This window comes from Hibiscus syriacus, unplaced genomic scaffold (genome assembly GCF_006381635.1).
Source record: "Hibiscus syriacus cultivar Baekdansim isolate YM2019G1 unplaced genomic scaffold, ASM638163v2 tig00110931_pilon, whole genome shotgun sequence".
Lineage (NCBI taxonomy): Eukaryota > Viridiplantae > Streptophyta > Magnoliopsida > Malvales > Malvaceae > Hibiscus > Hibiscus syriacus.
Genome location: NW_024062918.1, coordinates 367871 through 394446, shown reverse-complemented (window position 1 = coordinate 394446; position 26576 = coordinate 367871). Strand labels below are relative to the sequence as shown.

The 26576-nt window shown below is 37.7% G+C and overlaps 3 protein-coding genes across 4 annotated transcripts; 1 reads left to right on the top strand and 2 right to left on the bottom strand.

The window, feature by feature from the left end:
- The first annotated feature begins 4 nt into the window (after positions 1 to 4).
- LOC120146894 (uncharacterized protein At5g02240-like) lies at positions 5 to 2284 on the top strand. The gene is made up of 7 exons (XM_039160374.1): positions 5 to 376; positions 725 to 996; positions 1091 to 1127; positions 1227 to 1324; positions 1423 to 1484; positions 1630 to 1753; positions 1860 to 2284. The coding sequence occupies exons 1-7, from the start codon at positions 73 to 75 to the stop codon at positions 1977 to 1979; spliced, it is 1017 nt and encodes a 338-aa protein (XP_039016305.1). The 5' UTR covers positions 5 to 72; the 3' UTR covers positions 1980 to 2284.
- Positions 2285 to 2452: 168 nt separating this feature from the next.
- Positions 2453 to 5755, bottom strand: LOC120146892 (telomere repeat-binding protein 5-like). The gene is made up of 10 exons (XM_039160371.1): positions 5712 to 5755; positions 5363 to 5504; positions 4562 to 5264; positions 4203 to 4394; positions 4039 to 4101; positions 3859 to 3938; positions 3509 to 3720; positions 3083 to 3388; positions 2943 to 3006; positions 2453 to 2753 (listed from the first exon to the last, which is right to left on the bottom strand). Exons 2-10 carry the CDS (start codon positions 5441 to 5443, stop codon positions 2601 to 2603), a joined length of 1854 nt encoding a protein of 617 aa, XP_039016302.1. The 5' UTR covers positions 5444 to 5504; positions 5712 to 5755; the 3' UTR covers positions 2453 to 2600.
- A 1119-nt stretch (positions 5756 to 6874) lies between these two features.
- LOC120146893 (oxysterol-binding protein-related protein 3A) lies at positions 6875 to 11074 on the bottom strand. Of its 2 annotated transcripts, XM_039160372.1 has the most exons (10): positions 10869 to 11072; positions 10481 to 10574; positions 9887 to 10003; positions 9713 to 9785; positions 9523 to 9641; positions 9260 to 9381; positions 8518 to 8694; positions 8214 to 8358; positions 7517 to 7695; positions 6875 to 7267 (listed from the first exon to the last, which is right to left on the bottom strand). In XM_039160372.1, the coding sequence occupies exons 1-10, from the start codon at positions 10964 to 10966 to the stop codon at positions 7021 to 7023; spliced, it is 1371 nt and encodes a 456-aa protein (XP_039016303.1). In that variant the 5' UTR covers positions 10967 to 11072; the 3' UTR covers positions 6875 to 7020. The 2 variants fall into 2 exon arrangements, with proteins under 2 accessions (XP_039016303.1, XP_039016304.1); XM_039160373.1 differs by lacking the exons at positions 6875 to 7267; positions 7517 to 7695 and adding an exon at positions 7986 to 8012 and having other exon boundaries at positions 10869 to 11074.
- Positions 11075 to 26576: the final 15502 nt, after the last annotated feature.

Below are 26576 nucleotides of genomic sequence, written 5' to 3'. Positions count from 1 at the left end.
CCTCCCCTTTGTCCAATTTTGCTAGCCTTACCGGCGGTCGGATACAACTGAATAGCCGACCCTTCTCTGTCAATGGCTACGTTTACACGTGTTCCATTGGTCTTTTCCACCAGCACGCTTCCACCAGCTACTGCTTCATCGAAGCCTTTAAATCGTCACTGTCATAAATGCAATTGCGTGGCATCGGCATCACCTTTAACAAGAAAAGTTCCAGAGTGTTCTTCTCTCTCTTTTCTTAACACCCGCTCTTCTTTTTCATCCCAAATTCCTTCTCTCTCAGCGAGACAAAACAAGGGTTTCAGGAGAACAGCAGCGGTTTTAGCTTCCATGGCTGATTTGAGCACTGTGCTTGTCACTGGAGCCGGTGGCAGAACAGGTTTTTCCTTTGTTCCCCAGCTTTTACCTTTCGCTTTTTAATTGTTAAAAAGGGTTAATTTTTGTTGTTGATTTTGATGCAATTTGCTTTGAAATACCTATTTAGGGATTTACATGAGATGTTAAGAGGAGTTCTGTTAATGGGGGAATTGAGATTTGGGTTTTTTCTTTCTTTCAAGTTAACGAGTATCGATGTTTATTTTAGATTCCTAATTCCATATAGTTTCTTGCATTTTTAAGGATTATTTGTGTCTTTTCAGTAGGCTGTTGTGGTGGTAATGTTTTTCAATTGAAGATTGGGTGTTGATGCCCCGGTATTGACATGAATTTATTGGTGGGACTTTGGCAGGTCAGATAGTTTACAAGAAACTGAAAGAGGGGTCTGACCAGTTTGTGGCAAGAGGATTGGTTAGAACTCCAGAAAGCAAGGAGACAATCGGTGGAGCAGATGATGTCTTTGTTGGCGATATAAGGGATTCTGCCACTCTGGTTCCTGCTATGCAAGGAGTCGATGCTCTCGTAATTCTTACAAGTGCTGTTCCGAAAATGAAACCCGGGTTTGATCCGACAAAAGGAGAAAGGCCTGAGTTCTATTTTGAAGATGGAGCATACCCTGAGCAAGTAAGCCCCATTTTCCTCTTATAGTTCTGGGATTTTACTCGCTTCCGATTGTTCTTCACTCGACTGATGTAAGGTTATCTATCTTGTTTCTTAGGTTGACTGGATTGGTCAGAAAAATCAAATAGATGTTGGTAAGTTCTTGGTCTAGATTGATACTAGATCTTCAGTCTACATGCCCAGTTTTCACTTGAGCAAACCATATAATGAAAACCTGCATTTCAAATGGGCAGCTAAGGAGGCTGGCGTGAAGCAAATCGTGTTGGTTGGGTCAATGGGTGGAACAAACCCTAACCATCCCTTGAACAGCTTGGGCAATGGGAACATTTTGGTTAGCCTCACCCGCTTTTGATAGGGGCCTTTGCTCCGGAGTTTGATAGAATAATCAGTATTATTGAATTATTTGGTTTCTACTTTTCTGTTTCTCAGGTCTGGAAGAGAAAGGCCGAGCAATATTTGGCTGATTCCGGTGTTCCATACACAATTATCAGGTAGATGAATGTACGCCATTTTATAGCATCAACATTCCTTGTATTCCCATCTCTGTTCTACAAGAGGAAATGTCTCTGAACTTTAAAATGTTTGTTAACTCCGTATAACTTTACTACCGACATTGAGCCTTTTTTGCCGAGTCAGGGCTGGAGGGCTGCAAGATAGAGAAGGTGGTATCAGAGAACTACTAGTCGGGAAGGATGATGAACTTCTTCAGACTGAAACGAAAACAATTGCCAGGCCTGATGTTGCTGAAGTTTGCATTCAGGTATTGCCTTTGTCATATTGGCATTCCGAATTGAAAACATTTTCACCCTCACCATTGGCATCAGATTGCTGTTTTCATGCATCTTACCCGTTTCCTTCTCAAACAGGCACTGAAATTCGAGGATGCAAAATTTAAGGCGTTTGATTTAGCCTCAAAACCTGAGGGAGTCGGCACCCCAACCAAGGACTTCAAGGCTCTTTTTTCCCAGATAACTACTCGTTTCTAATTCTCGAGGGCCATGAGGTTTTCTCTACAAGATATGTTATGCTTTTCAAGAACATTTTCAATCTAAATAATCATCAGTATCTGGAACTTCTAAAACCATGCCTTGATCAGCAGAAAGGACTACAAACAACTCTCAGCTGTCTACTAAGGTACCCTTTGCAAAACTTAGCTGAACTGTTAAGATTTAAGATAACGGTGCAATGAAATTCTTTTTGTACGACATCGCTATGGAACTCGGTATTTCAGTAATATTTGAACTCAGGAATGTATCCTCCTTTCGTATATGGAACACTATAGTGATTGCCCCTTCTTTTCTTCTCATCTACTTTTCCATCCGGTCTGGCCAGCCAGCTAGGCTCTCGTTTCTTACTTCGATTTGCTTTGAAAACCATAGGATGAAACAATGTTGTTGGGGTATAACTTGCAAATATTATTACATACAGCATCTAAGCATGCATTGTTTTATTCAACAAATCATGTAAATGGACTCGAACTATATCCAACAAAGCCGGTATTTCGGTTTCAGATCAACTTTGAATGTGAGCATACTACATAGTTATCATTTACAGAAGATATCACTATATATCATATTTACAAGACTGACCAGAGATCAAGTCGAAACTCAGACACCTGATTCAAGTTGCTGCGTAGCCTGCTGTTTGGACCAATAGGCATGGACAGCAAGTACACGGTCCAAAAGCTCTTGTGGTAAAGGTTCTCCCCTCCTTTGCTGAGGGGAGATTCTTGCTGTATGGATCAATGTCTTCCACTTATCCTATAACATGAATCCGGTTCCGTAAGGGTTACATGGAAGCTTTAGAAGATCCAAACATATAGTTTATATGAAAACAAAAACAAAAGAAACATGTTGCTGTTCTAAAGATGTTCAGCCATGAAAGGTTTAGTTGGGAATTGACAATAATGAACATCCAAACTGAAGAAGAAACAGAAATGGACCATTCACCTTCAAATCAACATACGTACGATGCTTAGCATTGTCAAAAGCGCGTACTTTGACCTCACGCCACCTACAAAATTTAGAACAAGCTTAGGAACCGAAGCATTAGAGTCCGCAATAAAACATTTTTTGGCGAAAGGAGTAACCTTCCGGTTCCTAGTTTCTCGACTGCCTGGACCAATGCTTCTACTTCTGAAACAGAGAAGGGCCTTCTAATGCGCCGCTGGACAAACTCATGGCGTCTAGCTCTGTGATGAACTGGAACCAAAGTCAATGCCTCCACACTAATGGCCGATATCGATAGTACAGATTGAGAACTCGGAATATTAGAATTAGTTGATATGTTGGGAATTAGATGCAGGTCACTTTCAGCACTATGATTGCAACCAATCAATGGGGGAACAAGGGAGACACCAGCAGTCCCCGGTTCTAGTGTAAAAAACGTTGCATGCCTTGAAGACGGATAATTTATTAACAATTTTGAAAAGAAAGCTAGAATAAAAGCCACAGAAATGAAGACAACGAGAAGCAGTTAGCTCCCTTCTAAGCTTAACAAAATACCAAATACTTACCTTGTTATCCTCCGCTCTCCCAGGCACGGAGGAGGTATAATCTTCATGTTTCTAGGCTCCAACAAAAACCCCAAATTACGATGCTTGCCATCTCGAGAAATACCAGTCTGAAGTAGAGTTTTTCCGTCGCCTCTAACCTTCTTTCCTTGAAGAAGGATGCTGACACGTAAGCCATCTCCGAGTACAGTAGTCACTGCCTCCGTGACTGTCCTCTAAACAAAACCACTAGACATTAGCACTATGTAGGTATAGAACCAGTATACTTGACCTCATCAGAATGAGGTCATACATTATTTCTTAAGACATTAAAGCAAACAAAAGCAGTGTCTATTAGTAAGGATACTGCATACTTTTAGTGAACCAACAGTAGCAGTCGTAGGAATCTCAACTAAGAGCTCTGGAACCGTAAAGGATTTAATCCGGATCTTCACTGAATAAACCCGGCAAAGAAAAGAAGAAAGGTTAAATACTGGATGGATAACATGACCATATGATCAGATACTAAAACATTGCATTAAAGATCTTCATACCATTACGTTCTCGGGACACAAGATGATTACGAGGGCTTGCGATTGAGGATCCCACTCTAATGGCTGCATGTAAGAGCTCTGGTTATTCAGCAAAAACTGAATAGATCCCTGAAGCCTAAGGGCAGAAAATGAACAAGAAACTAAAGCTGGCAGCCATATTGAACCTGCACTAGAGTTGTCACCATCGCTTCTCTTGTTAGCGGAATTGAATCTGTCATCAAGCTGAAAGCCTCTATCCGACCCAGAGAACGGGAGGTGATTGAAGAAGCATCTTCTCTCGAAAGGAGAGATCCTCTTTGATCTTCGATGACCATAACTAGTCCTCCCATCATGGGAAAGCATTCTTCTTTTCCCATCTGAAAATATCAGGAAATGACATTGAATCGACAAGGCAAATTTTTGAAGTTAAAAGAACGGATACAGGAATGAATGCCTAGTGTATCATGAGCAACAACTTATTTTACTTGACTTTATCATGACATCTTAGCACAATCCATTATCAATATACAGAATGGTCATATACCATTTCTAATGGAAGCCCCACCATTCAAATTCGAAGATACTCTCCAATATCGGGAAGAAGACAGGTTCTTAATTCCTCGATCTGCAATGTTCGATGGCACCCTAAAGGCCTTCAATGTGGTTGCTGCCTGACTGCAACCAAAGTAATTCTTTTCATCATCTCTATTGATCATCTCTATAGCATTAGAATGCCTAGAAGGATCAAAAGTTAACCAATCCTTGAACATGTATGCCTTGCTGTCTGAACAGAAAAAACTGGAAGGTTTGCGGTCCCTTTCCAACACATCCAAACTGCCTGTAAGTGGAAGAGTTTCACTTTTTACAGTTTGAATGATTGAAAGCTCACCTCCGGCATCCTTTAGTTTCCCTTCGAAAAATTCCGGAGATACAAGAGAAGGAATGCCCACTGCAGCAGAAAGGTTAGCATTTCTACCACTGACATTAGCCAACTGATCAAAGCTCTTTAAATTCGAACAGGCTTTCAAATTAAACCGGTCCGGAGCACAGGAAAACTTATTCAATGTATAGATTTGTCGGTAATTGATCGACGTTTTCTCATCACAAGTTTCCTGATCAGAAAGGTTGAACTTCGAAGATTGCCTCTCACCCTCTTGTTCCTGCAACAGTTCACCGGCTACACTAACCAGAATTTCAAAAGCACGTTTCTGATTCTTCCCACTTTTCTTCTTAATTGGTACTCTAACCTAAAACCAGTAGTAAGCAATGACAATATCAAAACTACCATTTTCAAAATAAAAAAACACAGTACATAGACGATCTCAGAACGTGAGCATTTCATTACCCTTGCTGATCTAGAAGCTCGAGGGAACACAGGCACCTGGTAGCCGATGAAACCGTATTCTGATCTTGTTTGCGGCACCATGTCTTAGGCATTCATTGAAAAAAAAGAATTCAGTAAGCAAAACTAACAGGAAGACTAGATTCTGCAAATGAGACATAGATACATCAATACAGCATATGGTTTGGTCACCTATATAGCAATGCATATGGAACGAAGGAAATTAAACTGAATCGGCTCCGAGTCATATAGTTAATGAAACCAAAGACATCCCTTATCTGCAACTCTAAAAAGATCAATACAGAATTTGCAAGGTTGAAGAGGAAGACAACAACACTAAAAGGAAAAGCACCTTTAAAGAAGGGTGTTTTTTTGTTTGATCAACATAAAACCATCCAACCTTTTCCTTCCTGTCAAACCCACACACACAAAAAACTGTGTGCATTTATAATGTGTTTTAAATGGAAAAACCGGTGAGTTTACCGGTGACTGAAGGTGAAGCAAAAACTAGTTTGGACCAGTTCCTCCGTTTTGGTTGATCCACTGCTGTCTGTATCAGTTCTATCGCTCACACGTGGAAGTCTGTCCTTCCGTTTTGGTTAATCTTAATCTCCTTCACATAAATCCTCCTTTGGTAATTTTGGATAATATAAAACTGATCCTCTTTTTGGACAAACTTTGCCATAAAAGCCGTGACAAACATTTGACATCACCTTGTCAATTTCTCTCCCACCTTCTTGTGCCTTTTTCCCAACTCGGACAATTTATATTCCAATCATGTTAATCATATTCCAAAATCACATTAGATTTTTTAAAGATCTCTTTATAATATAAGATTTTTACTTTATTATTTTACACTTCTTTATTTATTTATTTATTTTTACTTTTACTTTTTTAGCACGTGACGAAATAAATTTTAGTAGGAAATACCATTAGAATAACACACAAGATAGAATGACCATACAGAAAACAATTGAGAACAAAATAATAATACAAAAAAGCAACTAAAAAAATAGTCATGATACAAATAATTACACTAAAATACAAAGAATAGTGAGAAATTAAGCATATTTATAACAATACTATACAGATTTTATAATTTAAATTGGATACATTCATCGTACATTTCTCACATCATATAATCAAGATTATCAAATATTTTCATAAAAGAAAAACACACAATACCAACTAATATCATATAATACTCCATCTGTTCCACTAAATATTCCTTATTACATTTTAAAAGCTATAATTTTTAAACTTTAATCATAATTATTTTAAATATTTAAATTTTATAAAATATCTATTTAAAAATTACTTGATTGAAAGTTTTTAAAATATATATTTATATTTTTATCAATAATAAAATTTTAAATAATAATGAGTCAAAATTAGAAAAATTGAACAAAAAATAGTCAATAAGGGACAGATTTAACAAAAGAGAGGGAGCATGATTTAAGGATAAAAATACAAATAATTTTCTTGAAAACTATGGATCAAAAACTAATTAAATCATTTCTGGGAGTTGTAAATAAAACAGAGCTGAATTAATAACTATATGTAATTGTTCTATAATTGACACTAACCACAATACAAAACCAGTGTAAAAAGCATAGCAAAAATGTATCATACAGTCCAAAAGCAAGCATAAAAGTAAGGTTTTAGTTAGCAGCCAAATCTTCATACTGCCATGGGTTGAATTCAGTGGACTCAACGTCAATCTCCTCACTGCTACTCGAGCTATCTATCGCAGCCCGGTATTCGTCATACTTGCCATTGTATTGATAAACTTCCAAGTCACCCCAAGGTGTAGCAGCGACTTCGTTGGTGAAGTCGAACCATTTGGGTGTAAATTTATGGCCCTTCTCCTCCCTGTTTTTCTTTTCAGCTCGTTGTCTTTCCTCCAAACTGCACAACAGAAAGAAAGATCTTATAAGACATTATTATATAATATGAATTGATATGATCATAGTACATAGTGAAGCATAATAGACAAATAAAGACTATTCTGAATGAAATACACCACCATAAACTCTTTCACCTCCATTGAACAAAGTTATGCACAATCAGCAACACATTTATGTATACAGGTAAACAAAATTCCAAAATCCTTTTTTCTGCCCGCCGGAGGGGGGGGTTGGGAATAGAGAGAGATACCTGCTCTTTTCAAAACCAGCCTTAGAGAGGTCACCCTGCTCTAGTGCATATCTATCGGGTCGTAGACGAGAATCAGATGCTAATAGCTTCTTGGGAGCAGTCTCAAAGCTGTTAATCTTATGCGCAAAATATGTGTACTGGAATTTATCTTTTTTCGGAACATCAGCAAGTCTCCATGACTGCATAACAGCAACAGAGTAATGACAAGCAGCTTAGTACCAGGGGCATAAATCTTCTTCTTCCATTTTTTTTGGGTGTTTGTTAAAGCATCACATGTTATTACCACAAGTATATCAGTCCTGATTTTTTATTTTGAAATCAAAATAGTTATCATGCGATAGAGAAAATGTTATATCAAATAAAACTTTCAAAAAAGCATGAAAATTGCTACTGAACCATGTACCAGGGTTAACTTGTTCATTGTTAGAAGCAGCACTACCTATGTGGGAAGCTATTGGGAAAGGCATGATAAACAAGTGTAGTTTCACCGTTCTGACTGCAAACTTTGTTTCAAAAAGTCAAAATCAAACACTAGTGGGAAACACTCAGCATGTAATCTGCTTTCTGATTAAGACATTATGCTAATTTTTTGCAGGAAATACGAAAATTCCAGAATACAAGCATCAAGAAAACCCTGGGAGTGTTTAGGAGAAGAATAAAAGATGAAAACAACTCTGAGGTGCTGTAAAAGACTTACCTCCTTCAGTTCAGTGCCTGGAAGTGGTTCCCCTTCACTATCACAAGGTTGATAACTAATTGACTCATTCCATTTCCCGGTCATCAAAATCTTTGGCTCCTCAGCAGAGTTATATACATATCCATCAATTTCGTAACGACCAGCTCTGTGAACAATGAAAGAATAATGTTAAATTGTGAAATGAAACCCTTTGAAATCTTGATAAGCAGTCCTTTTTCTCGTCTCCAAATACAGAGAGGAAAAGACTTGGTAGCCGGAGCCTGCATATGCAGGAAAATAGTAATTACTTGGAATAAAACCATACCCAAACCAACCACATGGTTGAAAATATAGCACAGCTTTGTCGCCTGTTGTCAGGTTTGTCATGATCATCTCCCCTGGTGAGTCAACCCAAGTTCGTCCAAAAATTAAGTTGTTCACTTTTGTGGGAGGAGGCACCAAATCAAAAACTGTACCATCTCTTTTGAGGGTCACACGGGTTCTGCACACAATTATTTTAGGATCTATACATCAATACCAACACTGAACCTTAAAAATATGCTTAAGTTTACTTTCACTGATATCAAACATCATGAAAGGATAACCCAGCGAAGCCAATTTCATAAGATGAGAGGCTTCCTAAAGACAATGATTCCAAAGAAGATTAGATGGGAAAACAAAATAATTCAAGTTCATGTATGACAGCAATGCAATTAGTGACAGTTCATAATGCATATAAACAAGTTCTTCCCTCCCCATTGCAGTGTTCTTGTGTTGAAGAGCATATATATATTTTTTAAAAGGAGATGCTAATGCACACCAACTCAAGTATTCAAAATTTGTTGAACGTTTCAACCCGTGTTCAGTTCAAATACAAGTAGAATATTCTCCAGAAAAACAAAGAAGAGACCTTTACATGATAAGAATTAGAAGTTATTGTAAATTTCCACGAACTCCAAGATTAATGCCACGTCTATTAGCTTATAAAAACTGCTAATGATGTTATAAAACTAAAACAAGTTGCAATGAATAGGCCCTAAAAAGTTACAAAAGATAACATGTTTTACCTTCCAAGAGGATAGATATCAATTGAATTTCCCAGAAGCTTGGTTCTCACTTTAGACGAAATATCATAAATAAAATGCTCATTTTCAGCATGACCAGCACTCATTGGGGGATGATGACTAATCTGAAAGGGTAAAATGTCTAATAAATACCTTAAATAGCAGTCATTTAGAGAAATTACACGGAAAAAAGTGCCAAAAGTAAGAGCCCAAATAATTAACACGGGAGAAAAAAGAACAAAATCTTAGGTCTAAAAAAAACTCACCTGTTCAGCTAGAAAAGTAATGCCACCGTGATTAACCATTTCATAAGTCTCACCGAGTATGGGATTAAATGGCTTCCAGGTACGTTGAAAGGCATAATAGACAGATATAGCCCATGAAGCTGCAATTAGCTATCATTAGTCCTATTTAAAATCCGAGAGAAAGAGAAAGAGAAGTTGGAAAAAACCTTACTAGTGTACACTAATCGCATGTGAGGATCTTCGCATTCATCAGCTAGATCTAACAGGTATGAATACTCCATCAACTGTCACAGAATGAAATTGATAAATGAAAAGTCCAACTGACAGAAAATAACCAAACATAGCGAATAACTTTACAGCAATGGTTGGATATGAAAACACAAACCTCAGCCATTTTCTGCAACATTGACATTGGCTCAAAAATAAGTACGGGAAGTGTCACCATTGATGTAACATCAGACCCGATATACTTTTGCATCATTTTCCAGTAACTGTCCCTGTCCTGTTAAATAAAAGAAAGCAAATTGTAAATGCCCATGCAAGTTAATAAAATGCATCCTCATCAAGCTATCATATCAAGCCTATTTAAGCAATCCGTCACATATAATTTCATCATTTATGAGAAAGAAGCAAGCATTAAGCATGCTAATCGGTGGAAAAGATTAGCGTTTCTTTTACTATGTGTCACGTGCTGGGCAACATTCAAATATCTCATATGTTCCAGCAAAATCAGTTAGAACATGGAAGCCTAAGCACAATATAGAAGTTTGGCAGAGTAAGGATAATTGTCATTACAATATAACCCTGACAAGGGGTAATGATAATACTGCAACTTAAGCCATAAGTGACATTGCAGCCACTTGTTTCCAAATTGAAGCACCATTATTCAAAAGCATACGATAGAACCAGTCACCAAACTACTGGTTTTTCTTCCTTATTTTCTCCAATTAAGACGAAGACCTCGAAAATTAAGCATTACCTCCTGTTTCCATCTTCCCCTTCTTGCTTCTTCTTCGGCATCTTCAGTCCCACCTTCCGGATTAACAACTTCAAGCCCTTCATATCCCAATAAACTGTTCAAACAGGAAAACAACCGTGAATTCTCTTTGGGCTAAAAACCTTTGCTCAAAACATCCAAATCAGTTAGTTTCAGCTCAGCCCTCTAATCAGCTCTAAACAAAATCACAGATCTGGTACAAAAAAATTTCCTTTATAACAATTGCAATCGATAATAAATTCAATAATGAACTAAAAGTTATTTCCACATGGAGATCGAATCAATCAACTCAAATTCAAAAAGGAAAAAGGAAGATCCAAGAAAAAAAGAAACTAAATAAAAATAGAAATTAGAAGATGGATCTTATTACCCGTTGACCGATTTAGTCATGGCGCTACCAAAATTAGATATGCTGCTAGCGATGGACGCAAAGAAACCACCGCTTTGTTCCGGATCATTGGGCGCCATCTCTCCACTAATTTTTGTTTAAGAAAATCACAGCTGGGGTTCGAAGGGAAGACGAGAGAGGAAGAAGAGGAGAGGTTTTAAAAGAGGAATTTTGGATTTTGATAAGGTCTGATTAAGGAATAATCTTTTGTTTATTATTATAATGACGATGGAAACAGCGAAGACTAGCGAGGCAAAGACGCTAGTTGGCGGTTGTTTGTTTTAAAGTGAATATAGTTGGAGAAGTTCGGCCACGCGTTGATTTAGAGAGTGAGTGAAAATCTAATCGAGGCGGCCTTCGAAGTAGTAGTAACAAAATGGTTAGAACTCGAAACCGAGTGCAATGCGTCAGGAACAACCTATTTATTATGATAATAATCCGATTGTGGACCGAATAGATGTGATTATGAATCAAGGGAAAGTTTGAGGAATGGTATTAAGGGGTCTGTCAAGGAAATTACCTCGTTTGGGACATTCTAACGTTTACTGATATTATAAGTGGTAAGTTTCTTTAGTTATTTAAGTTAATAAAAGAAAAATAACGTCTACTAATGTTATAGTTGATAAGTTTCTTCAGATACTTAGGATAAAATGACTTGGTGTTGGGTCTCCACCATCTCCTCTCCTTGAGTTAGCATTTGGAGCTATCATGATGTAAGCGACTTTCTCTTAAGTCCATAAGGGACCTAGGTAAACACACATTGGAACCAAGTGGATGGTATAATGTCTCTCTAAGAAAATATATAGGGACAATTTAGGGTTTTTGAGTCTCATTTCACACTCTTGGTGTAACACCCCCAACCCGTATCCGACCCGGATACGAGTCCGAAGTGTCACATTGACTTTTCAAACCTTGACTCTTAAGAAAAATCCCGGGAAATTTAAAACTTTATTTAAAACAAAATACAGACTTTATCAGAGTGCTCGTACTTAATGACTTATTACATGCCAACACTTTATACATAACCAAAAAACATACTTTATCAAATATTTCTGATCTGATCTTTTGGTAAGGAAAACTGACCTGTCTTGCTCCGCATCACTCCTTACTCTTCTCGAAACCTACGTGTGAAACAATCACACGCTAAGTCGAAGACTTAGTGAGGCATAACAACTTATAATGCACTTTAAAAGCTATATTGATACATGCATGTTTTGTTCTATCATGTTACAGCAAGTTCATGCATGTTTCATATCGTATAAAATCATATCAGCTTAATTGCAATAAATACATGCATACACATAATTCATCATTAACAGTTTATCATATAATCACATACTATTTCAATCCAACACTATACACACACAACATCATATCATTTCTATAGCATTTATCATACCACTAACTTATATTTGTTCATATCTCTGGATTAGCCCATGTACATATGTGAGAACTATCGATATGTGAGTCTATAGAGGTTGTGCACTATGCTGTCACCACAGCTCGTATAAATGCACCGAAGTGCCCGTAGAATTGCACCGTAGTGCCCGTAGAATTGCACCGTAGTGCCCGTAGAATGATGTCCATAAGGACCACGTAGAATTCCTTAAGAATCATATACATATACTATGGATCAAGTATGTGTCTTTCAAGACTTCACACAGGTTCCAAAGGATATACATATGTCCTAAAGAACCGAATAAACCCTCGACTCTTGGCATGCCAACTATACCCCTAGCTCTCATGACACATAACATGGGCGTTATCATTTATTTCATTTCAAAAATACACATAAACTTGTAATTCGTTTTCACATATCACGTATCATATAGCTTTTTCATATGATCACATAGTCATGTAGTTCACTTACCCGTAGATCATTTCTCACCCAATCACCTTTATTCATATAAACATACTTATCATATCTTGTTCACATAAGATCATATACTTCATATAATATATCGAAACACCTAGAACACTTTCATGTAGCTTATAGTCATAAGTTTTGTCTCGTAACCTATACTTGTTTTCACATATCTATTTCCTATCAATTCTTATACCATCACATAATTCCTTTAACATACATAACATCATAACATTATAATAGAAATACTTATAAGTCATATCACTTAAAGCACATATACTTATAGTCACATTGCTTATATCTTAATCTTATGCCTTCTCTTAAACATATATATTCACATGTTCAGGAATTCACCATTTCATCACATAATTGGGTATTCATATAACTCATTTCATTTCATTTCATATCTATCTATATATATATATCCTCAAGATTATCCTAATATAAATCATATAGCACTCTTATATTTCGTATTCATCTAGGGCAGACTTATAAACATATCTCACTTCTATTATTTCTATATATAATCTAATCTGTTACTTAATTCAATTTCATATAGCTCTTATAATCTTCTCATATAACTTCACAAATTTCTATCATTCAACCCATGTGTTATAGTTTTATTTAAGTCTATGAATCTTTCCCATCTAGCTTATCTTATACGTTCATCTTATCATTTATGTTCAAATCCCCTAGTTGGTGTACTATTTTCACTTCATCCTATAGATCAATATTATCCAGTTTATTTCACTTATCATGTAAAAATATAATTATATTTTACTATGATCACATAGTTTATATCTCATACTTTGTTTTCTCATATTCACCTATATTATGTCATATGGCTCATATCTTTCTCATGCAGTCACATAGTTCAGTTTCACATATGTATATATATATATATACCTTATATAGCACATACTTCTCATAACATTACATTCAAAAGCATATCAACACATATATTCATGCATACCTACAATTCATGTCATTCATATACGTATAATCATATATTCATGCATTCTAACATAGGAAATAGACTTGTCGCAAGTCTTGTTTCCATTTAGCACCATCAACTAACTAATATGCACTCACCTGGCCTCACTAGCCAATTCCAATCTCTTATATTTCCCTTGATCGATCTTACTTGCCAAACGTTCCGGAATTTCTTTATGCGTAGAATCTACATAAATGTACATTTCGTGACAATCATTAGATACCTACACCTTCTAATTGGATACTAGCAACTTAAACGAACTTATTAAACCCATATTCCCAATTTTCCTTTAGGGGGAATCGGTTCCCCCCCTATGGGGGTATCGGTTCCCCCATGACATACTGGAAATTCTTGTTCGTTTGAAGGGGTATCGGTTCCCCTTGAATGGGTACCGATTCCCCTTGCCCAGAAATCATATTTTGAGCTCGAAAATCCTTCATTTTCAGCTCAACACATCATACTTCACTCCCTTTAATATTCCTAACTTTCATACACATACTTAAACTCATTTCTACTCCATAATCCCTTCTTTAAACTCAAAATTCTATCTTCCATATAAGATTCAAAAATCATACCAAATTTCCAATGTGTTCTAATTCCAATTCTAACACTTCCTACCTCTTAATTAGCTTCTTGACAAGTCAAAAATCTGATTTAAACATCAAAAACTCATCCATATCAAAATTTCATCTAAAAACTCATTTTCCAAATCATTATCTAAATCACTTATCTTGTTGCTTTAATGTCATATAAGCTTTCCTTTAGCTTATATAACATTCAAGCTTTCATTTCCAATCTTAACAATCAAAGAAACTACCAAGTTCAATTTCTTACCTATAATTGCAAGCCCACGTTTGGAGGAGGAAGAGAAGAAAGTAAGGAAGAATGAAGAAGAAATGGGAGGTTCTGGAACCTAAAATCACACGTGATTCTCATATATCCCCTTAAAATCTTATTTTAATTAAAATTTCCTTACAAATGACCATTTGGTCCCTACCTCCATCTCATATTTACTAACCATACTTTTCAACTATATAATTATTCTACTTTAATCACCAAATTCTAAAACTTTACAATTTGGTCACTAACCCGGTATTGCGGATGTTACAAATCTCCCCTCCTTAAAAAAAATTCGTCCTCGAATTTTTCACTGAACAACTTAGTAAGAACATATCTTCTAATGTTCTTATGTTGCTTCCTTTACTTAATCTTTCTTTCTCTTAGTTCTTCAACTACCTTTTTCCTTTATACATCCTTATCATGCTACTTATCATATAACCAATCGCATCAGTTCTTATCACTCAAAATCCTTAATCAATCAAATTCTTTATCAATCTTTAATTACCTTATAACCATACCAAACTTGTATTTCGTCATCATTTGACCAAAACACAACTTTAAATCTTTTTCAATGTGTCTATATCAAAAATTGTCCTCTGTACTTCCATAGTCATCGTATCTGATCCTTTAAATCAATCCCTTCCATTACTTTACTCCTTATTCCTTATACATAAATCATATATTTCCTTTCATATTCACATACTCTTGTCTTATCACTTATACTCATCTTTATGTACCAATCTCCATTGCATCCTCATTACTTTAATAACCCTTTTCTTATACATAACTTCATTCTTTATCATTCTTATACTTGTATTTTTCTTCCTGAAGATTCCATGCAAATACTTATCTCATTTTTTACATCCTAGCTATCTGCTCAGAATATACAATCATATTCAAATTCACATCATAATCAATTAACTCAACTTTACCTTTTTCCTTCAATCTTATTATTCTATCACTTTTACTCTAACAGCTAGTCAATAATATATGTTCAATCTAGGGTACAAACCCTAATCCACTAAACACATACATCCTGTCAAATCGAAATTATCTTAAAAAAAAATTCACTTACTCAACTTATCAATTTCACCTCTATTCTCTTATATCCCGAAATTTCTTTTATTCAAACTCAACATTCTGACTTCCTGTGTCCTATAATTTGATCATCGATATACACATTCTCAAACTCTTCTTATCAATCCTCAGCTTTACTTAAATATACAAATTCTTACTTCCTTTTCCTTTACTATACCTCATTATTATGATCCAAATATGCAACTGTATCCAGATCCATTGCAGATCTGGTTATCATATCCAGACAATATCTTATAATCTTATAATTCCAGTACATTTCTATCACATACTCTAGTTAGCCAATGCTAATTCTTTCCATCTTAACCGCAAACCCTTATCATAAACATACTCTTGTTTATGCGCAATATTATCACTTCGTTCCAAACTCATAAGCTCTGACATATACATCTTATACGCTTGTCACTGATGCACTTATCCTTGAGTTCTTCTATACGTAATCATCACGTCATTAGATCTTTTTAACATTCTTATGGTGTTAAAGGTAACACCCGTTCACCATATTCTATCTTATCACATAATAGCAAAACTACTCTAAATCATTTTTCCGATTCCAACCGATGAAAATTTTCTATCATCATTCAGATATGATTTTAGCTTTCTGAAATCAACTTTTGATCTTACTAGGCATTCCCTGAGGTGTCCGCTCTTCATCCTGCCTGGCCAGGGCAAGTGAATAGCTATCACCATCAGGAATATCACCTTTCACTTACTTCGAAATTATCACGATCGGATTTCTACTGTATTAAACTATTCTTATTTTATTAGCAAGACAACGTATTCCTTACACTATCAGATCAGAAATTTTTTTCAATCTATGTTGGCATGTACACCTTTTATGACCTTTTGGACTTCGGTTTATGCCGAGAATCGGCTAAACCATAGCTCTGATACCATTAAATGTAACACCCCCAACCCGTATCCGACCCGGATACGAGTCCGAAGTGTCACATTGACTTTTCAAACCTTGACTCTTAAGAAAAATCCCGGGAAATTTAAAACTTTATTTAAAACAAAATACAGACTTTATCAGAGTGCTCGTACTTAATGACTTATTACATGCCAACACTTTATACATAACCAAAAACATACTTTATCAAATATTCTGATCTGATCTTTTGGTAAGGAAAACTGACCTGTCTTGCTCCGCATCACTCCTTACTCTTCTCGAAACCTACGTGTGAAACAATCACACGCTAAGTCGAAGACTTAGTGAGGCATAACAACTTATAATGCACTTTAAAAGCTATATTGATACATGCATGTTTTGTTCTATCATGTTACAGCAAGTTCATGCATGTTTCATATCGTATAAAATCATATCAGCTTAATTGCAGTAAATACATGCATACACATAATTCATCATTAACAGTTTATCATATAATCACATACTATTTCAATCCAACACTATACACACACAACATCATATCATTTCTATAGCATTTATCATACCACTAACTTATATTTGTTCATATCTCTGGATTAGCCCATGTACATATGTGAGAACTATCGATATGTGAGTCTATAGAGGTTGTGCACTATGCTGTCACCACAGCTCGTATAAATGCACCGAAGTGCCCGTAGAATTGCACCGTAGTGCCCGTAGAATTGCACCGTAGTGCCCGTAGAATGATGTCCATAAGGACCACGTAGAATTCCTTAAGAATCATATACATATACTATGGATCAAGTATGTGTCTTTCAAGACTTCACACAGGTTCCAAAGGATATACATATGTCCTAAAGAACTGAATAAACCCTCGACTCTTGGCATGCCAACTATACCCTAGCTCTCATGACACATAACATGGGCGTTATCATTTATTTCATTTCAAAAATACACATAAACTTGTAATTCGTTTTCACATATCACGTATCATATAGCTTCTTTTCATATGATCACATAGTCACGTAGTTCACTTACCCGTAGATCATTTCTCACCCAATCACCTTTATTCATATAAACATACTTATCATATCTTGTTCACATAAGATCATATACTTCATATAATATATCGAAACACCTAGAACACTTTCATGTAGCTTATAGTCATAAGTTTTGTCTCGTAACCTATACTTGTTTTCACATATCTATTTCCTATCAATTCTTATACCATCACATAATTCCTTTAACATACATAACATATCATATAACATTATAATAGAAATACTTATAAGTCATATCACTTAAAGCACATATACTTATAGTCACATTGCTTTATCTTAATCTTATGCCTTCTCTTAAACATATATTCACATGTTCAGGAATTCACCATTTCATCACATAATTGGGTATTCATATAACTCATTTCATTTCATTTCATATCTATCTATATATATATCCTCAAGATTATCCTATAAATCATATAGCACTCTTATATTTCGTATTCATCTAGGGCAGACTTATAAACATATCTCACTTCTATTATTTCTATATATAATCTAATCTGTTACTTAATTCAATTTCATATAGCTCTTATAATCTTCTCATATAACTTCACAAATTTCTATCATTCAACCCATGTGTTATAGTTTTATTTAAATCTATGAATCTTTCCCATCTAGCTTATCTTATACGTTCATCTTATCATTTATGTTCAAATCCCCTAGTTGGTGTACTATTTTCACTTCATCCTATAGATCAATATTATCCAGTTTATTTCACTTATCATGTAAAAATATAATTATATTTTACTATGATCACATAGTTTATATCTCATACTTTGTTTTCTCATATTCACCTATATTATGTCATATGGCTCATATCTTTCTCATGCAGTCACATAGTTCAGTTTCACATATGTATATATATATATACCTTATATAGCACATACTTCTCATAACATTACATTCAAAGCATATCAACACATATATTCATGCATACCTACAATTCATGTCATATACGTATAATCATATATTCATGCATTCTAACATAGGAAATAGACTTGTCGCAAGTCTTGTTTCCATTTAGCACCATCAACTAACTAATATGCACTCACCTGGCCTCACTAGCCAATTCCAATCTCTTATCTTTCCCTTGATCGATCTTACTTGCCAAACGTTCCGGAATTTCTTTATGCGTAGAATCTACATAAATGTACATTTCGTGACAATCATTAGATACCTACACCTTCTAATTGGATACTAGCAACTTAAACGAACTTATTAAACCCATATTCCCAATTTTCCTTTAGGGGGAATCGGTTCCCCCCCTATGGGGGTATCGGTTCCCCCATGACATACTGGAAATTCTTGTTCGTTTGAAGGGGTATCGGTTCCCCTTGAATGGGTACCGATTCCCCTTGCCCAGAAATCATATTTTGAGCTCGAAAATCCTTCATTTTCAGCTCAACACATCATACTTCACTCCCTTTAATATTCCTAACTTTCATACACATACTTAAACTCATTTCTACTCCATAATCCCTTCTTTAAACTCAAAATTCTATCTTCCATATAAGATTCAAAAATCATACCAAATTTCCAATGTGTTCTAATTCCAATTCTAACACTTCCTACCTCTTAATTAGCTTCTTGACAAGTCAAAAATCTGATTTAAACATCAAAAACTCATCCATATCAAAATTTCATCTAAAAACTCATTTTCCAAATCATTATCTAAATCACTTATCTTGTTGCTTTAATGTCATATAAGCTTTCCTTTAGCTTATATAACATTCAAGCTTTCATTTCCAATCTTAACAATCAAAGAAACTACCAAGTTCAATTTCTTACCTATAATTGCAAGCCCACGTTTGGAGGAGGAAGAGAAGAAAGTAAGGAAGAATGAAGAAGAAATGGGAGGTTCTGGAACCTAAAATCACACGTGATTCTCATATATCCCCTTAAAATCTTATTTTAATTAAAATTTCCTTACAAATGACCATTTGGTCCCTACCTCCATCTCATATTTACTAACCATACTTTTCAACTATATAATTATTCTACTTTAATCACCAAATTCTAAAACTTTACAATTTGGTCACTAACCCGGTATTGCGGATGTTACACTTGGTTGAGGAATGGGGTTGGACTCTAGCATTCTATATGACATGCGGGATCTCCCTTCCAAAAGTACTTATGGCTTTGGATGTTATTTGTGGTTTGTGGACTAATATATGGCTTGTCTATTTGGATAGGTTGTTATGAGATCGACTAATGAATTGAGAAATGACTCTTGTCAATTATAACTTGGCTTTATGACGGGTTAATCTGAGGCACAAATCATTGTGGGAAATGCTGACTTATATGGAAATTGTCTCATTCAAGTGTCGCACGACGTAACGATAGGGTCAGGATGTTATGTCCATGAAAATTGGTATTAGAGCATAGAGGTGTGTGTTCTTATTTGATATGTAGTTATGGTAATTTGTATATAAAAGTGCAGGGGCGTTTCTTGATAGAATGATGTGTGATCTTGTGATAAAACATAGAGGTGCTAATTTGTAGATTAAAACACATAGGTGCTCAATCATTTTTTTAAAGCACAGAGGTGTTCAATCATTTCTTAAAGTACATAGGTGTTAATTTGTGGATTGAAGCACAAATGTGCTCAATCATTAATTCATGCACAGAGGTTCTTATGAATTTAGTATATCGGTGTTTGTTGATTGTTTTATGCAGTTGCACTTATTTCCCAATAGCACAATGGTGCTTATTGGATATTTTTACGCAGCGGTGCTATTTTTCCTAATAGCACAGCAGTGCTTATTGGTTGTTTTGTCCAAAGAAGCTTATTTCCCAATAGCACAGCGATGCTTATTGGTTGTTTTACGCAGTAGCGCTCATGTTACCATTAGCACAACGGTGCTTACTAGTTGTGTTAGCGTAGAGGTGCTTGTTTCCCAATTACACCGAGGTGCTTATTGATTATCATGCTCAATGGTGCTTATTTTTTCTCGACACATTGATGTCTATTGGTTGTTTTGAGCTACAATGTTCAACATTATATGATATATAAGTCCTTGTTGGCCATTTAGGTGTGGCAACACTTGTTTTTCTTTGAGCACAAAGGTACTTCTTTCTTTATTTTGACACACATTCAGGGTCGTGGCTGGGGCGGCGCGAACTGCGCGACCGCGCAGGACCCCAAAAAAGTTTATATATAGTGACGTTTTTTCAATAAACGCCACTATAGATGGACCTATTGCGACGTCTTTTTCAAAAAAAACGTCATTATTATTGTCATTTATTGATAAAACGCCATTATAGATAGATCTATAGCGGCGTTTGTCAAGAAAACGCCACTATTGTTTCCCCGAAATCGAATATATCTAGAAAATAGGGGCCTCTTTATAAGAATTTGTACATGGCCCCCGAAAACCCTGCCACGGTCCTGCACACATTAAGCTGAAACTGAGAAAAAGGAAGTGAATCGTGAGTCACCCTCGAAGGGGGATGGGGTAGGGATTGACAACATGGAATATTCAAAGATGGGTATGTGAGTAGTGTGATAAACTAACCCTCTAGTGCGTGATTTAAGAAAGGAACCTAAGTGTCAATGGTAGAAGGTGTATGTTGCCAACCCTTAGAGCTGTTGGAGCCTCATGTGCAAATTGGTAAATGGGATGTATGAGGAGTGGAATAGATCAAATCTTAATGGTGATGAAATAAGTGAGACTTTGTTCTTGGGAATTCTTTATGCAGCGTGCGACGGTGGTAGATCATACTAGCAATTTTAAAATGTGGATGTCCCAGTCTCGGATTGGAAGAAAATCCAAGGGAAGGTATATTTTCCCTTGTTATCTAGAATGCAATTCCATAAAAAAGATCGAGTCAGAGCAATAAATAAGTAATATAACTACTATTTGTGTTGCCAAAAGTATCTCAATAAAGAAGCATACCATCCTATTATTTCTAATGCGTATAAATTGAAATAACTCAGTTTAAGGAGGCCTCAAATTGAGTGACGAGTGGGCAATGTCATCTGAGTTTAGATAAAAGCAAGAGTGGAGGAGCCAATAAGATACTCTAAAGAGTAGTCGTATCAAAATAGATGAACCATTTTGGGGAATTTCATCAAATAATTATCAACCTAAATGATCATCCATCATTAAACAGGAGAATGAGCCAAGAACACTTAAGCACATCGGTATGATACATTTCATCAATATTTTACCTCTATTTTACCTTTAAGATGCTAATAAGATATGTTTTTCACTTTTATCTTGAGAATGATTTAATGAGATGGAAAAATATTGGGAAGTCCCAAGTTAAGGTGTATCACTATTAATGTGACAAATTAGCGGATATTTGTGTCAGTGACATTGCCTCTTATAAATCTATTATGGAAAGACCTTGAGAACTCCTTTACTTGGTGCTAGAAGATAGTCATGTGACAAAATTTAGTAAGGTTTGCTTTGATTCAACAAAATAATAATAAAGTTATTGAAGAGACCGTATAACACCTTCAACCTGACTCGGAAGACGAACGGAATCGAATATATCACATTAAATCACCAAAGTGATCCCACAACCACAAAACTATGTAGAACAAAATAGGTTATTACACTAATTTCATCCCTCTAAATACTGATTTATTTAATGATAATTTAAATAAAAGATTCACTTGATTTTTTTAATATAATTAACGACTAATACTATGTGAATCAAACAACTTTAGTGATGGGGGACTTGTTATCCCTTCATATCTCGAGTTAAAATTAATGATACGAATATTTATTATCAAATGATTGAAATTTTTTAAACAAATACTATATTATATTCTTTAAATTTATAAAAAAAAATACTATATAAAATAAGAATTGGGAAAGCTGCTGCTGCGGTGAATGAACGACTGAAAATGGAGCTGAGGAGGGATCCTATTTTTACGGTTAAATTTTAATAGCCATGCAACGGCCTCTATTGGCTTCGACTCGGCCTCATTTATTCACGCGGTAAAGGACGAATTTTGGTCCCACTTGTCACGAAATTGGGCCCTTTCCCCACACTTTGGGCTATTTTGGCTATGTTGGCTATGTTGGGCCACATTTGGTCTTGGAGGTTGATAGAATAGTGTAGATTATTCTAGAACACTCAAGACTTGTATATATTCTAGAAGCATTCTAGAGTCTTCCATGTTAGGTAGGAAATAATGGAGAATTCTAGAGAATCTCTCCCTACCGTAGGATCAAATCAATCTCCACCATCCATTGAGGAGGTGGGATGCTATAAATAGGTGTAGAATCCTCATTTGTAAATCATCCAAGAGTTGTAAGCATTCAAGCATTCAACAAGCTTTCTCTCTAAGTTCTTTCCTTTCTTCTTTGTTTCCTTGCCAATCCTTTCTCTAGCACGAGTTCGAGTGAGGCTGACTTAGCTATCGCAAGGGGCGAAAAGGAGCTAAGGCCGCACGAGGCTTATTGAGCGATTAAGTCCGTGACAGTTGGTATCAGAGACAGTAAAGGCGTCAATATCGTGCACGTGTATTGTAGGAATGGCCGGAAATTCGAACGAGTCAACTGTTGCTGAGGAACGTGGAAGAGAAGCTGCACCCAACAACAAGAATAAGAAGAGGGACCAAAGTAAGGCCCGCGAGAGCACTTCCATAGAACCGATGGTGGCAGAGTTTGGCGAGAAGCTGGAGAGGGTCCAGCACGACTTCAAGACGTTGGAGGACCATGTCTGGAGCAAGTTGACACACTCAAAGGAAATGCCGAAGAGACCAACAACGAGGTGGAAGCTCGGTTCATACAACTAGAGGATATGATCCAAGCCGTCCGTGAAAGCATCGAGGGGATGCGGGAGGACTTGACGCTCTGCAAGAGAGCCGCCGTTAGCGGGAGCGCTAACCATGTCTCCACCCCGAGGGTCGAGTGCCCCAAGCCGCAAGGGTTCAACGGGGCAAGAGACGCCAAGGAAGTCGAAAACTACCTATGGCGGATGGAGCAATACTTCGAGGGAATCGGCTTAACGACGAGGCCGCCAAGGTAAAGACCGCTGCCTTATATCTTTCCGATACTGCTATGTTATGGTGGCGTAGGAAACATGCCGACATTGAGCGAGGAGCTTGTCGGGTAGATACGTGGGATGAGTTCAAGAAAGAACTCAAGAAGCACTTCTATCCCGAGAATGTGGTCTACGAGGCTCGCAAGAAATTGCGGGAGTTGAAGCAACGGGGTATTATGCGGGACTATGTGAAAGAATTCACAACCCTTATGCTTCAAATTCCCAATATGTCCGAAGAAGATCTCTTGTTCTACTTCATTGACGGACTACAAGGATGGGCCAAGCAAGAGATGCACCGTCGGGACATTAAAACGGTTGATGAGGCCATTGCCATCGCCGAGTCACTCGTCGACTTCCAACCTACTCCCACACCAATGCAACGAAAAATAAAGATAAGTATCCAGCCAAAGGTGGGGGAGAACGGCGGGAGAATTACCAAGGCAACCGAGACCGAGATCACCGAAGGCCACAAGCTAAAGAGGGAGATCGTGATCGACGTCCGGGGCGAAGGGACTATGAAGAGAAGAAAAAGGCCTTCGTTCCCAAAGGAGGATGTTTCTTGTGTAAAGGACCGCACCCGATGAGTAGCTGTCCCAAACTTGGTTCATTGTCTGCCATCGTCGATCGTCAAGACACAGAGTCTCAAGCCGAGATGGGGTCACTCCAAGTTCTAAACGCCTTGAAGGCCAAGCCATTGACACCAACATCGAGTAATGGGCTCATGTATGTGGAAGCGGTGATCAACGAGAAGTCGACAAGAGCCATGGTGGACACGGGAGCTACCCACAATTTCGTGTCGAAAGACGAAGCCAACCGTCTGGGCCTAAATACACTGGGAGCACAGGATGGCTCAAGACGGTAAACACACAAGCTGTACCACTCCATGGCGTGGCACGAGGGGTCGAGCTACGCTTAGGCACTTGGAAGGGCCAAGTGAACTTTTCTGTCATTCCCATGGATGACTTTAAGGTCGTTTTGGGGTTAGACTTTCTCCGACAGGTAACCGCTATCCCTATGCCTTCCTTAGTTCTGTTTGTATCTTGGAGAAAGGATCTCCTTGCATGATCCCCACGGTCGAGGCACCGAAAGAGAAAGGTCGAGATGCCACACAACTCTCGGCCATACAACTTGGTAAAGGCATCAAGAAAGGGGACATTACTTACTTGGCCATGCTAAAGGAAGATGACGAGATCGAGAAAACGGATGACCTACCATTGATCATCCGTGAAGTCCTAGAGGAAAACAAGGACATGATGCCGCCCGAGTTACCAAATAAACTTCCCCCAAGGCGTGAGGTGGATCACAAGATCGAGTTGGAACCCGGTGCCAAGCCGCCTGCCCTGGCACCCTACCGAATGGCCCCACCCGAACTTGAGGAACTTCGAAGGCAACTCAAGGAGCTAGTCGATATGGGAATGATTCGACCTTCGAAGGCACCGTATGGCGCACCGGTACTCTTCCAAAAGAAGCACGATGGGTCATTGCGCATGTGCGTCGATTACCGGGCACTTAACAAGGTAACCATTAAAAATCGCTACCCGATCCCTTTGATTGCCGATTTATTTGACAGACTTGGAGGAGCCAAGGTGTACACAAAGATGGACTTGCAAAAAGGCTACTACCAAGTTCGAATAGCAGAAGGCGACGAGCCAAAGACCGCATGCATCACCCGATACGGATCGTTCGAGTGGTTGGTCATGCCCTTTGGTCTAACCAATGCACCGGCGACGTTTTGCACGCTCATGAACAAGCTCTTCCAACCGTACTTGGACCAGTTCATGGTGGTGTACTTGGACGATATCGTGGTATACAGTAACTCCATCAGAGAACATGTAGACCACTTGAGGATTGTGTTCAAGATACTTCGAGAAAACGAGCTGTATGTCAAGAAGGAAAGTGCACGTTTGCCACCGAGGAGGTACACTTCCTTGGACATGTAATCGGCCACGGGAAGCTATTAATGGATAGGAACAAAATCAAGGCCATAACCGAGTGGGAACCGCCGACCAAGGTAAGTGAGATGAGGTCCTTCCTTGGTCTAGTAAATTATTATCGCCGGTTTATACAGGGCTACTCAGCGCGAGCATCACCATTGACGGACCTACTCAAGAAGGGGAAGGCATGGGAGTGGTCCGAACAATGTCAAAAGGCCTTTGAGAACCTGAAGGCAGCAGTTAGCCAAGAACCTGTCTTGGCCTTACCCGACTTTACCATGCCGTTCGAGGTACATACCGATGCATCCGACTTCGCTATCGGGGGAGTATTAATGCAAGAGGGCACCCGATAGCATTTGAGAGCCGCAAGCTGAATGACACCGAGAGGCGGTACACGGTGCAAGAGAAGGAGATGACAGCCATCATCCATTGCTTACGGGTATGGAGACATTACTTACTCGGCGCACTTCACCATCAAGACCGACAACGTGGCGACGAGTTACTTTCAGACCCAGAAGAAGCTATCACCAAAGCAAGCTAGGTGGCAAGACTTCCTAGCCGAGTTCGACTACACGGGAATATAAGCCGGGCAAAGCCAACGTTGTAGCCGAGCCTTAAGTCGAAAGGCGGAGCTCGCCGCGATCTCTCTAGCCAAGGGAACCGTGTTGGAACGCATCAAGGAGGGCCTTGAGCAAGATCCAATGGCAAGAGAATTAGTAAAGCTGGCTAGCGATGGCAAAACCCAACGGTTTTGGGTAGAGGACGGTCTACTCTACACCAAGGGACGACGAATCTATGTTCCAAAGTGGGACAACTTAAGGCGAGATCTTGTCAAAGAGTGTCACGACACCAAGTGGGCTGGTCATCCGGGTCAAAAGCGCACTATGGCATTGCTAGAGACAGCATACTTTTGGCCCCATATGAAGGATAGCGTGGAGCTTTACGTAAAAGACTTGTCTGTGTGCCAACAAGACAAAGTGGAGAACCGACAACCGACGGGATTACTGGAACCTTTA